Source organism: Vigna unguiculata, chromosome 3 (genome assembly GCF_004118075.2).
Source record: "Vigna unguiculata cultivar IT97K-499-35 chromosome 3, ASM411807v1, whole genome shotgun sequence".
Taxonomy (NCBI): domain Eukaryota; kingdom Viridiplantae; phylum Streptophyta; class Magnoliopsida; order Fabales; family Fabaceae; genus Vigna; species Vigna unguiculata.
The window spans coordinates 44,484,308-44,498,536 of NC_040281.1; the positions used below are offsets into that span (position 1 = coordinate 44,484,308).

The 14,229-nt window shown below is 33.7% G+C and overlaps 1 protein-coding gene across 2 annotated transcripts; it reads right to left on the reverse strand.

Moving 5' to 3' along the window:
* Positions 1–10,164: 10,164 nt before the first annotated feature.
* LOC114178207 (BTB/POZ domain-containing protein At5g66560) lies at positions 10,165–13,155 on the reverse strand. Of its 2 annotated transcripts, XM_028063976.1 has the most exons (4): positions 12,533–13,155; positions 12,376–12,445; positions 10,995–12,251; positions 10,165–10,908 (listed from the first exon to the last, which is right to left on the reverse strand). In XM_028063976.1, the coding sequence occupies exons 1-4, from the start codon at positions 12,571–12,573 to the stop codon at positions 10,321–10,323; spliced, it is 1,956 nt and encodes a 651-aa protein (XP_027919777.1). In that variant the 5' UTR covers positions 12,574–13,155; the 3' UTR covers positions 10,165–10,320. The 2 variants fall into 2 exon arrangements, with proteins under 2 accessions (XP_027919777.1, XP_027919776.1); XM_028063975.1 differs by having other exon boundaries at positions 12,376–13,155.
* Between the last annotated feature and the right edge of the window lie 1,074 nt (positions 13,156–14,229).

The window sequence follows — 14,229 nt, forward strand, 5'->3', positions numbered from 1 at the left end:
TTGTTTAAATGAATTATATATTATATTTAATTAAAATTTTAATAATACTATTGAGTTTTATTAGATCGGGATGAAAATTCCACGTGATTGTAAAGCTATGGAATTAGCTGTTTCTTTGTTCAGTTAGTTTTCATTTATTTATATACGGTAAACATGTCTCATTTATAATCAATGTAGGATCTTCAAAAAATTTACATAAAAAAGAAAAAACTAATAATTTAGGTTGATTGTTTCTTTAATTTAAAACGTACTGCTAAAACAATTTCTTATCAGTTTGATAAATGATTAGACGGGTTCACATCCGTTGATTTGATATGGATGTTGGTTTTCCTATACAATCAGTCTAAACTCGAATTCAATCACAATACTATCAATTTAAGTATTATAGTAATAATCTTCATTTTAAACTTAACTAACACATGAAACCAATTATGGTTCGCTAATTAAGTATGAGAGTATAATATAACATGCATGATGTTTTATATTTTAATTTTAATTTACTGTTTTTATCACATCTTAACATTTATGCCAAAACAAAATAACTGCTTCCTAAAAAACGTAGAACAGTGGGTTATTTAAATATTTTTAAATGATAAGTACATATACCTTACAAGTTGTTGACAGTATATATTATGTTAACATTTAATGGCATGCATTTCTAAATAATTTTAAATTGTATGCAACTTTTCTTCAACCGTCTGTGGCAGTTTGTGGCAGTTTGTGGCAGAAGTAACTATATCTTTTCTAAAACACGAGAAGATGAAGGCAGATCTTTGCACATGCCTTTATTCTGTTTTTATTCCACATATAGCCATGGTGTCCGTGTCACAAAAATCAAATTATTGTTTATAATATATTTAAGAAGAAATTTTAATTTTTTTTATTCAAACCAATGAGAGTGAGATGAACAAAAGAAAAGAGAAAAAGGGAGAGAAAGGAGGGAGAACTGTGTTACAAACTTATTATAACTGTAGCCCTTAGATCATTCATGCACTTAGTATCTATTATTGTTATGCAAATATAATCTCTTAATAACTACACTTCTAAACCTTATTATGTTATGGTAAATGTGTATTATTTTTAATCGATACATTTAATCTCTTTTACACATTCTTTTCATCATTGAAATATATATATATATATATATATATATATATATATATATATATATATTAAGAATGTAATTATACATGGGATTTGATAATAAGGACATGATATGATAAATCTAATAAATAATAAATCTCATTAATATACACTATAAGAATATTGACAAATTGTCTTGGTTAAAATGGGACGCCTCAAAGCGAAAGTTTGCAAATAGATAAATTGCGTTGGTTCAGAAATGTAACGTGAACCACATTAAAAACTTCGATGCAAAGTCTTCTTGCATCGGCTAAACGGGGACGAAGTGTAACTTCTTAATATAGTCATCGTTTTTTTTCCCAGATAGATTTTAACACTTTCATTTTATTTTTTTTATCAAAAGTTTTACCTTTGTGTCAGACAGACCGATATTAGCCGACTCAAATAACGTCTCACGTCAAACCCACGTTACATTCTTGACTCTAATCGATTATATTCTTGTAGTAATAACTCAACAATAGAAAATTGAGTTATAAAGTATTATTTACACTAATTAATATATTATAAATTTATCTTATCTCTAAGTAATATGAGATCTCGAAGATAATCATCGTGTAAAATTGGTGTAACCATGAAACTATAAAGACGAAGTAAAATACAAAATATCCGTATTGAATGACATGTAAATCACTTCCCAGCCATGCATATATGCTGAACTTGCAAGATAAGTCTAAAATAATAATTTAGTAGACATGAAACATGAAGCTTGTGCTGTAAAGGGTTCAGAAAGGGGAAGCAAGCATCTGAAAGACACATGATTGTGTATATTTTTGTATGCAATTTTGTATTATATAAGATTGACTCAGTTGCAGGCTTAAGAAGCTTGCTCCATACTTCAACATGCTTGCTAGTGAAGCTAGCTAAAGGGATCGAAATCTGATTTTAGAGTAAAGGACGTACGCGAGTTGACTTTAGTTTGGTCAAGCTTATCTTTCAACCCAATCATAATATTTTGAATTTAATTAGTTCGGGTTTATGTATTTTTCTATTATATCCAATTCAATGTACATATTTAAATTAGGTTTGGCTAAGTTAATGGATTTAGTTTCTTTCATAAAAATTATAATTTTAAAATTTTCTTTTAAACATTTTAGAATTCTTTTTAAAATAAATTATATTATTTAATATTTTAAAATACATTTAATAAATAAAATAAATTTAATAATAATTATATTATTATTATTTAGTAATTCTTATTGAGTTAAAGTTAAGTATTTGAGTTTAATATATAGAACACACATCTTAATTCATAGGAGATTATACTAAATAGATCGAGTCAAATTTAACTCAACTAAATCATCATATGTAATTTTTACTAATTTAAAAATTCTAACAGGTGTGTTCCACTTTAAAATTTAATTTTTTTAAAGTAACTTTTCATGGATTAGAAACAAGAAAGAAAATTGAATTGTATTTTTTTTTTTAAATTATACATGAAGACCTTGCTTCGTTGAAAGATGGGGATTTTTTTTTTCGGTAAAGGAACAAGGGAGAGACATCTATTTTCACAGTTGGTTCGTTGTAATTAGTTCTTCAAAAACTTTCAAATTTCACTTTCGTACAAAATATTAATATTATTTATAGTTAGGGTGTCCAAAGTAAATTACTCTGGTTCACCACAAATCGAGTTAAAAAAGAGTAAGTTAAATCTAATTCACTTTTTGATAAGCTAAAATTTTTTCAACTCATGGGTTGGTGAGGTGGATGACTCATTTACAAATATTTTTTCTTTTCAATTTATTTGATATATTTATTTTATTACAATGAAAGTGAATTGACTCAATTTATTTTATTTTTATTTTTTATAATAGTACAATTAAAGTGTTTACTTTATTCTCAAAATGTCATTATAAAGATAGTAGTCAAAGATTAAAGTATCAATGCATATAACTTAGCGCACAAATAAATCAAACATTTAAATTATTCAAATATTATTGAGCAACATTCTAGTATTAAAAATACCAAATTGAACTTATATAATTAGAATTAGTAAATAATTGTAATAAAAAAAATTTTAAAAACTGTAGAAAAATGTTGGTGGATTAAGTGAATCGGATTAACTCACATATTGGAACTCATTTTGACATCTCCACCTATATTATATTTTATATAATATTATACTTGTAAGGCCCATTAAAATTGGTTTTATTATTTTCTGCCCTAAAGTAAAGGGTTGTCCCTTGTGTTTGGGCCTAGAGCTGGCCCAATTGATAAAACCTATTCTAGTTACCCTAACGCTTCCACTTTCTTGCATTCACAGACTTGCAGCCGTCTCCCTCAATTGTACCACTAGAGCTCTGCTAGGGTTAGCTTTTCTGTCTCGAACTAGTCCGCTCAAGGCTCAAGTACTACTTTCTGCTCCATGTAAGTGATTCTAAACCTACTGCCCTTACTTCCCAAAGGTCCTTTTTCGTATTTCACCGTTTAGGGTTCGTTAATAATCTTATTTTCCTACTGTTCCGCCAGTTTCCAAGTCCGTCTCTCGAGCTGTTGTGCTCCGTGGTCCCGTGTCGAGGTCTCGTACTAGCCATTTCGAGGTAGGGAAGTTATGGCTTAATCATATATTCTGTTTTTCCATGATCGCTTGGCCGTATTTCGAGTTTATGTGGTTGGTGTGATGTTGTGATATTTGGGGACACATGAATGAGTTGGTTTGGTTTGGTGTGGGTGACTGTTGCAGGAAAACAGTGGCGAGACCTGCTAATCTCGCCCAAGCGAGCCAGTCTCGCCTAGGCGAGATAAACAGGGACTCGCCCAAACCCTTCTACGCGAGAGGTCGCCCAGGTGACCCGCTCAATTTTTTTTTAGCGAGCGAACATCTCGCCCAGGCAAGAGGGGTCTCGCCTAAGCGAGATCCCGCGTTGGTTCCTGGTTCCTCTTTCGAGCCCTCGCCTATGCAAAGGGGACTCGCCTGAGCGAGACCCTTCAGCCTGAGTGAGGGGCTGAGCGGGACAGTGCTTTGTTTGGTTGCTTGATTGTTCTTGGATGCTTGGAAATTGTTTGGATTGCATGGAAACTGTATAACTAGGTAAGGATTCAAGGTAAGGATTGCATCCTGACACTCTAAGGAGCCAATTAGTCTCACTTAGAGCGTACTGACTCTTGTGGTGAGAGTAGCAGGAGGCCTGAATTCATTAAGGGCTAACCTTGTGGTGAGGGAAATTGATTCATTGTAACATTTGTAACACATAGCTCGGGGGTGAGCAGAGGTATCCACCACAAGTGCAAGCATTCGCTGAATTCGACCAGGCTATACGTATCCAGATGAGTTGAGTCGAGTCGTAGTGTATTGCCTGACAAGTCATAACATGATTGGTTGAATTGAGTGTATGATATTGTGAAATTATATCTGATTTGATGGATGAAATCTTTTGTGCTTTAGCTTACCCTACTGTTGTTGTTGTGTGTTCTGCTGTGTGGTATTCTCTCTTGCGATGATCATCAACTTGTTGGTGTGAGCAGATGCGAGGAACACCCGCGGGCAACAGGGTGGCGATAGTTCTGCTGCATAGTCCGCGTAAACTGGATCTTATTTCTTGATGGGTTTTTCTTTAGGGCTTGGGCCCATGTATTATTTATGCATAGTACTCTACTTCATCTGTTGACCTTTCAACTGTTTTCTGTTGGCATCGTGGTGTGCCTAGTTTTGTAGGGGTGACGTTAAGACCCCAGAATTGCGTTATTATACTATCTATGTGTAGCGTTTCTTTAATTGTGTTTATAAATTAAATGGGACGTTACAATACTAATTTTATTGAGGAAAGGTTTGGAAATAAGTTTTTAACTCTATATAATTTATCATTTAGTATAAATTATTTTGACGAAATTTTTACTTCTATTGTCTTTTTAACAATGTGATTAATTTATTATGGCCACAAACAAGTTAAATGTCATAAAAAATCACAGTAATTATTCCCAGCATTTTATCGGGTGTGGACACTTTTTTCAATCTAAACAATTCTTACTAGCCTTATTCAGAATTATCTCATGTTTAACGTTTTTAAAAAATATTTTAGTAGGACGTAAAGTTTATGATAGTTTCCAAAATTGAATCGTGTCCAAAAAGTCATAGCTTAGCCCTTTATTAGGAGAAAAAAAATACACGAAGGTGTTAAGTAAACTATCATAAGTTAACAAATTTAATCTCCCAGTCCATTTTGTTAGATTAATGAAAGTTTTAAGCTATATATATATATATATATATATATATATATATATATATATATATATATATATATATATATATATATATATATATATATATATATATATATATATCACCTGTTGAGTGTTGTTTGTTAGACACAAGTCAATATGACGATACCTAATCATTAAAATATTTTAAAGTTTGATAATAACAACACTCAACAAATTGGTTGGAAAACATTCCAAAACTACCAAGTATTATTTACCAAGTTCTTGAGAAGATTTTGAACAATAGTCCAAACCACATTTTGTATTATTATATACTTGTTTTCAAGACTGCGTCCCAAGCACACAAAACCTCCTAAAGAACTTTCCCATTTCAATATTTCTTATACATATGTTTATCCTCGTTTGTATCAGACACTAATGGATAAAAGCAACCACCGACACAATTGTGCAATGCAACCTTACAAACGGAATTATCGCTTTTGACGCTGTTGTTTTTCATACAAGTAGTAGAAACAAGTTTTACATTCTTCTTAGAAAGGACAGCTATATTGTTCATTTGTCTCTCTTTGATGTTATATCAGAAGTTGTCACCTACTTTTAAAGTTAAAATGATATCGATACACCTAGTACCTAGCTCTATAAAAAAGAGTTGAATGTATTACAATTATAGGTTCATTGTGAGAGGAGAATAAATCGATTTTCACAAATTTTGAAAACTTGATGGAAATGAATAAATATTATTCTTGCAGGACCAAAATAACATATCAAAGATTCTCACAAGAAGCTCTTCTCTACCTTTTCAATGTTCACACCTAAATGCTCCTAAGTCCAAGTATCATTATGAGCTGATAGGGTTATACCTACAAAAGATAATCTGACACTTAACTCAAAGGTACGTCAGATAATAATAAACGTTATAATAACGTAATTAATTAAGTCATGAAAAATATTATTTATATTATGTTTATATATTGATCTTTAGGTGAATGAGCCTTGACAACACAAATAATTATCATAAATAATATGCTTAATGATATTGGTAATTCGTTTTAACTCTTAACCTTTACTAACTCATAATTAATTTTTACTCTGACAACACGATGAGACCAATGTGGTTTAGGTCACAACAAAACAACATGATATCAATCATATCTTCATGATTGTTTGAGATTATCCTAGGTGGGTATAGATTGAGATCTTCTCGATTATAGGTGAAACAAAATAATTCTGATCATTATAAATCGAAATAGTCAAATAGTTTAAAGATACCACATGTATATGGTCGAAATAGTCTCGGGTATATATATAGTACAAATACTAACATTTGAGTTAATCAATTCTTACTAGGAAAAACTTATTAAACAAATGTTATATTCAATATTTTTAAAAATTTAAAAGCATATAATATCAAATTAATCAAGTTAAGAACAATATGATATGAAATAAGGGTAAGAGAAAAATACAAGAAAATGTGCTTATTTTCATAAAAAGGTTACACTTAGTTGGTTAATCACTCTAATTAAGTTAATCTACTAAATTTTCAAATTTTATAAGCAACCCTAAAAGAATATATAATTGAGTCCAATATTTTTAATCTTATAAGATCTACAACATCACTAATAAAACTTTATCTATCACAAGTAAATTCTCTTAGTAACCCTACATAAGAACAACATAACTTGGAAAAAAAAAAAGAAAAGGATTATGAAACAAGCTTACCTAGAAAAAACTTAAACCGAAAATAAAATAATGGTGTATTCTCGATTAATAGCTCAAAAGAAGTGTTTTTATAATGCAAAGATCTTACTCAAAGTGTTTTTCAAATGTCAAGTATTTTTGTTGATTAAATTTTGAGTTATTTCCTATTTAAAAAGAGTAAGAGCCACAACTTGGTAGATTTAATAGTTTTAACCAACTAAAACTGATCATCAGTAACTTATAACAAAGTCAAATGAAATCACACAATTTTATTGTTAGTTAAAACAAGATTTTATGTAAGTGATTTTACTCAATTAAAAGTCTGTTTTAATATGTTAAAGTAGAGCTTATTTCATTTATTAAATTACTTGATGATTTTAGTTGACTAATTCCAGAATTTTAGTTGATTAGAATACCCTAACTTTTAGACTCGTCAAGTTTAAAAGGATTTTGACCAAAACTCTTTCTAATTAACTAAAACATGAGTAAGCATTTTAATAAAATTTCTTAACATTCTAATAGACCAATTTCATCAATTTTGACAAAGATAAAGAACAATTACATATACTCTAAAACCACATAAGTCACGAATCAATAACAATTTCAACTCCAAGATCAACACCTCATCACTTTAATCCTCAAATCAAATAACTTCAATTTTTGATTGGATCTTTAATGTCAACAAAGAAAGATCATAAGGAAGAATAACTATTAAGAAAACACAAAAGAGAAAGTCAACTTGTGATGTCTATATTTAATAAAAGAAATACCATTTATCCTTATTTTGTGAATAGATAAAATCATCAAATTTCATTGTTTGTGAAAGTAAAATTCATTTAATATTAAAAATATACGTCATAATTTTTAATTAGATCGTGGCTAGAAATAAATAACTTATATATGTTTTCACAAACTTTCGATATTTGTTGTAAATAAAGAGTGTTATTTTAAAAATACTTATCACGAATTTAGTTTTTTTTTTTGGGTAAGTGGAACCGTTCTGAAAGGAAATCTAGATGTAGTTTAAATTCAATCGATACAAAAACAAATGTCTTCATTGTTTATTTTGTTTCTCCCACTTTGAAAGCACCGAATGAAGTTTATAATCTTTTTCCTAACTTATATATGTTCTCTTTTGAAAGGTTATGAAAAATAAATTTCTTTTTTTTAATCAAATATAATGAATCTATTGTTCTAAAATTTTTTTTATATAAGTAAAAAGAATTTATAAAAATGAAAATGTACTTGAGGTACATAAACCCACATACGAAAAAGTTTTGTAAGAAAATTATATATTACAAAAGACAAAGATGATCTTTCATCTAAAAGATTCTTATATATGTCTATCTAAAGAATCTAAGAGAAATCTATTAAAAAAATTAAAAAGGAACATCATCTTTGTCTCATCAATTGTTTTGTATTAGTAATTCAAGTCTTCTTTCTTTTTTGTTCGTTATGAGTTCAGTGTAATCTCACCTACTATATTGCACATCAAAAATAAAAGACCAATTGAGCAATTCCGGATATTTCTTTCTCATCAATTATGTCATTCTTAAACAACACATTATTTCTATGATCCTATATGCATCTCATTATTGACATCTACATAGTCTTCCAGAAAATGTTTATGTATTATTCATCCCAGACATGTAAAACTAATGGAAGTGTTGTGTGACATATTTATGTTGATCTACCTTTGGTTTAATTAGGTGAATAATTTGTTGGTGAATATTCTAAGTAGTTAATGGTGAATATTATCTTTGATTTAATAAGGTGAATTATCATTATTGTTGTGTTTTATTTAGGATAGACATCCTTATCTTAATCGAAAGGTGTAGTTCTTTGACCAAATTAGTGAAAGAAAAATTGGATTTTTTTTCTTCAATATTGGGAATAATCAACAAACATGGATCTATAACTATTTTCCCTAATTTACTTTGTTTATATTATTTTCGGAATTAATATATTTGGTTAACCTTGCAATACCCGGGGAGAATAATGACTGTTTGATTTGAGTATTTCATAGCACTATAAATTAAATTCATTCATCAAAGGAAAATAGATTTTAATGTATACAAAAAAATATGTTTTCTATGAAGTCACCTTGGATTTGTCAAACTAGAGACGGGTAATTCGAAAACTGAAAAACTAGAATGAGAATATGAAAGCGTTATTGAATATATAAATTTTAATTAAATTTTTTAAGATAATTTTTAATTTTTTAAACAGTATTTAGTACAAGAGAATTATGATTATCCCCAAAATCGTAAAGAACAAAGTGTCAATTAGGTGTTTAAATTTAAACAGGAAGATGAGCATTGCTAACAATGTGATGAATAATGTGTTATTTTTATTGTTTTAATAAAAATCCTTAAAATACTTACCTTGAAAATAATGCAGATAGAAAGGTCATTTTCATGTTTGCCAGCTTGACAAATATTTTTATCTTCCAATTCAATGTTCTGAAGTCAACAACAATAACAAAAGAAGACACCTAAAAATGAAAGCTGAAAGTTTGCGACTATAAACTTCCTGGCGTAATGATGATGGCTATAGAATTAAGGAAGACATGAAATAATAAGTTTGACTATTTGTACCCCCCTTCTACCCAAACCCAACGAGAAATGGAAGCAAAGGCAATTATGAGTCCAGCGTGAAACCCAGAAAGTGAAGAAGCCTTTGTAGCTGTTTCTGCGGATCATGATCACTAGTACTTTCAGTTTTGGAAAAGCACTTTAGCATAACCCCACCTTTTATTAGAAGCAATTATGAGTGTGATTGAGTACTGCATCCAACAATAATAATCACACAAACTTCGAAGAATTTTCCATTACCTATTTGCTGTCTCCACCATGCCACCCACTATCATTCATACCCTATTATTTCATGTCTTGTGCTTCTCACCACATCGCCATCACCTCAAAAGTTGATCTCCTCAAACAATTTAAACCCAATAATTGCTGCACTGTAGCCCCATGGCAAAAACAAACATCTTATCAACTCAAATTAATTTATTAATTAATTTGGAGGACCAATATATTTAAGCTTCAAGTAATTAAGACATAGTGTTAAAAACAAACATCTTATCAACTCAAATTAATTTATTAATTGATTTGGAGGACCAATATATTTAAGTTTCAATTAATTAAGACATTATAGTAATAAAAGTTCGTCTCAAATTTTAGAAAGTAAAGCTATATATTGATCAATTAAAATTAAATTTATGGAAAGTTAAAGAAAAAAATTAAGAGTTACAAGTGGGACCCGTATGACATTTACTCCAACAATGATTCTCACGTGAGAGGAGGAAGTGTAACATGGTGACTATTCATGATGGGGATGATGCTGCTGCTGCGGCTGCTGGTGGTGGCGCCCTTTGCGGGTATCGACAGCCGTTGACTCATGCGAATCACAAACTTGAGTTTTAAACTTGCAACCAAACTTCCGCCCCAGCGACGCCCTCCAACCGCCGCCACGACCGTCGCTTCCGCCAGACTTATCAAACTTAGCGATGACTCTCTTCATCGAGGAACACTCGCGTTCCAGTTGATGAACCCGCGTCCTCATGCTATCCATGTCCAAGCGCAGCACCTGATTCTCCCTAACCGCGACGCGCCACGTGCCGTTCCCTTCCTGCACGTGCTCTAACCCTAACCCTTCTTCGTCTTCCTCTGCTTCCCGTTCCAGCACCGCCGATTGCCGCCCAGGCTCGGCAGCAGCCTCCGCAGCCATCAGCGTTCCGGCGATGGCGTGTCGAAGCTGAAGCTGCTCGAAGAACAGCACCTGAACAACCGCGCGCAGCGGAAGCCTCTCGTTTTGCGCCGCGTGCGTGCACGCCTCCAGCGTCAACTTCTGACAGTCCAACAATCCGCAAATGTTCTCTCTCTCCTCTTCCGAGACCCACGGATGTGCCTGCAGAAGTGAATATCAACATAATTGACAACTCCATCAAATGAGGAAAATGGTAATTAATCCCAATGGAATCGGTATTTCGGTACCTTCAGATACACATCGACGGCTCGGTAGAGACCGTCGTGGAAGAGTCTTGCCTCATCGGGAAGCGAGATGGCGAAATTGTAGAACTTCTCGGGCTTGAGATTCGCGTCGGAAGCTATCTCCGATAGGTATCCGTCAATGAGTTTTCCAACGAGCATCAGCGCCGGCGACCTCGCTGCAGGGTCTTCGTTCGACGTGACGTTTCTTGCATCTAAACTTTCCAGAAAATAACTCAAAATCCTCTCAACGCACTCGACGTCGTAAAGCGTTTCGTTCAGGTAGGAGTAACTCGGCACGAGAAGGTCGTCGAGCGTGGCTTCTTCGAGCTGCAATCCTATCTTCTTTTCCAACGCGTCTCTGCAGGCTTCGGAAGCGCTCAGTATATTGGCCGTTCGTAACAATCCGAAAAAAAACCTCGTCGCTGTTGCGGCCTTCGAACTCTTCTGAAGCGGAAGATTCGAAACCAGCGTCTCCAGAAGCTCCTTCTGCTCCGCCTCTGTCGCAACGGTCGACGACGACGACGAAGGTAACGGCAGCGGCTTCCGATTTGATCTCGAAACACCGGGAATGTACTTCTTAGCATAATACATCACGCATGTTTCAATAATCTCAGGACTCAGCTCCGCAGTTTTCATCGCCAGAATCAATCTCTTGAACAGAGGCAAACGCAATAGCGCCAGATCTTCAAACCAAGATTCGCCGTGACCAGCGCCGGCCTTTCTTCTTCCTGCACCGTCAATTCCATTCCAGAGGACCTGTTTGGAAGCAGTAGTGACGTCACTCACCGGCCATCCAAACAATGCAGGATCCTCGGACGAAGCTCTGGAAACCACAGAATCAACGCACCTCTGCGTGATTCCGAGCGTTTCCGCCATAGGAATCAAGGAGTCACAAGATTTTAGGGTTTTGACAGAGTCCTTGAGGCTATTGAGCACGTGCTGCGAGAGAAACCTCTCCGTCTTGGAAACGAGGTTGTCTTCGGAGTAATCTTCTGTCATTTCGAGAAACTCGCCGGCACACCGGAGCGCGGCCACATTGGACGGGGAGAGGTCGATCTTGACGCCGTAACAGAATTTGGCGGCCATCTCGAAGGCCTCAGAGCCTCCGGGGAAGGCCGTGAACGTCACGTGACACTGCTCTTCAACGATTTCGTCTTCGTCTTCGGTTCCTTGCTGCTGCTGTGGGGCTGAGGAATGAGTCGCTGCCTCTTGCTGCGTTATAAGGTGGTGGAGCTTTCGGCTTTTGGACATGAGAGGAAACTGAAATAGGTATCAGAGACAAGTTTCAGAGATTGGAGTACGGATTATTGTCGCTACTGGAAGTGGAAATGTACCCATGTGGCATGTGTGTGAAAGATTTGATACTCTGTATTTTGAGGCTTACCTTGTGGAGATGGAATGTCATGTCATCAACTTCCACCACAATGTCACTCGGCAATCCCGTTGTGCAGAACCTGCAGAGTAGAAATGTGAAAAAAAAAAAGCTTGAAGAAAGTGGATTTGCATGAACCAAGAAGCTTAAAGGAGAATCATCTTCTAACCACGCTTGCCCTTTGGAGCTGGGTTTTTCCGCTGACGACATTTTTCTCTGTAAATTAAATATATGATATGATTTTGGTGTTCTCTGAGAGTTCCTATGTAGGTTACTGGACAGTCAGATCCATAGCATGTGAAGATTTGAGGGAACGGAGACGCTGAAAATTTTGCGACTACGAAAGATTAGACCGGACAGATGCAAAATGTGGGGTGATAATACCCAGAGTTGTGGTAGTGTTGCAGAGGCTGAAATGGACTTGACTTCCACTACCAATTGGAAAAAAGAAAGGGAAGATGAGAATGAAATAAATTGTTTGTTTGTGCTTTCTGTTGAGGTTTTATGAAAGAAAACAACAGCTGAAACTTTAACAAAAGATAATTAAAAAATAAAAATAAAAATAAGTGAAACGGAATGGAATGGAATCCACAAACTCAGAGCGGACAAATGGACCGAGAGCAAATTCCTAAAAAGGGGATCACACTGAATCGTTTTTCCCTCCTTTACCAAACCTTCTTTCTTTTTCTTTTCTACGAATCATCAGATCACAATTTCACTCTCACCTTCTCCGTCTCTCTCATCAGTTTAGAGAGGCTAATACCCTCAACAAAAGGTAAGTGTCTTCCATAAGGTTTCTCCTTAAAACCATTTCAAAAGACAATTATCACCCATTAGACCATATAGTATCTCATTGCTTACCAACCACTTTCTTACATTATTTTTTTATGCTTTGTTTCTTACTCAAGTTTTGCGCAAATGATGGAATATTTTAAATTTTATAAATGAAATCCTGGTCATTGACTTACTTGATTCCTTTAGTTTAATAAATAAATTAACTAGCGTTATATTACACCCAACGGATGGGATAATGTGTCCTAATGTGGCCTATTTAGTTATTGAATGAAAACGTGAATGAAGTTTAGCACTACTAAAAAATGAGATAAATTTTAATTACTATGATTAGTAGAGTAGTTTACTTTTTATGTGTCAATGTCATTGGCAAAGAATAAGTGAGTGTAACATCGTTAAAAAACAAGAAAGTAGGGACTAGTATGCAAGCAAGAGCAGAGGTCAATTTTAGTGGTTAAATGTATGAAAGGATATTTGAAATATGTGATGAGCAAACCACCGGGTCCAGCTCATAGACTCACTCCATCGACTTTAATTGGTTGGAGATTTTCCCTACTTTATCAAGTGGGCATACATATAAATAGTCATAAGTAGAAAACTGTGTATAAAAAGAAAGTTGCTTGATATGCATCCCAGAATCATTATTGTTAAGATTTTTTAGTTTTGAAACTTCTGAAGTTTTCACCTCTGGTCCCCTTGTCACGGTCTTCTGAAAATGCCCCTCTCTCCCTTCATTTATGTTCCCATATCTGCCCTTTCATACATCCTTACTAACAATTTATGGCTGCATTTAATAAGTAGACAGTCAGTGTAAGATAAATTATTCATTATTCCCATCACAAGTTCAAAGTGAACGCAAGTGTTTTTCAAATATTCAAATTGTGTAGGAGACCACCGTCCAAGGAGAACAAGTTCTTCTGAGGGCACAACGTCCTCAACATGGATGTGGAATTGGTCAAATAAGCCCCACCTACCCTACATGGCTTTGAAATTTCTTTGAATTACTTGGAGGATAAATCAATTATTTGAGAATATGGTTTGCTAATAGGTAATAGGCATGTCTTTGATGCTTCT

Coding starts and splice junctions, on each gene's coding strand:
- LOC114178207 (XM_028063975.1), bottom strand. CDS start 12,573: ATGTCGTCAGCGGAAAAACCCAGCTCCAAAGGGCAAGCGTGGTTAGAA. Junction 12,252..12,375: donor TGACATTCCATCTCCACAAG/GTAAGCCTCAAA, acceptor TACCTATTTCAG/TTTCCTCTCATGTCCAAAAG. Junction 10,909..10,994: donor CCGTCGATGTGTATCTGAAG/GTACCGAAATAC, acceptor TCACTTCTGCAG/GCACATCCGTGGGTCTCGGA.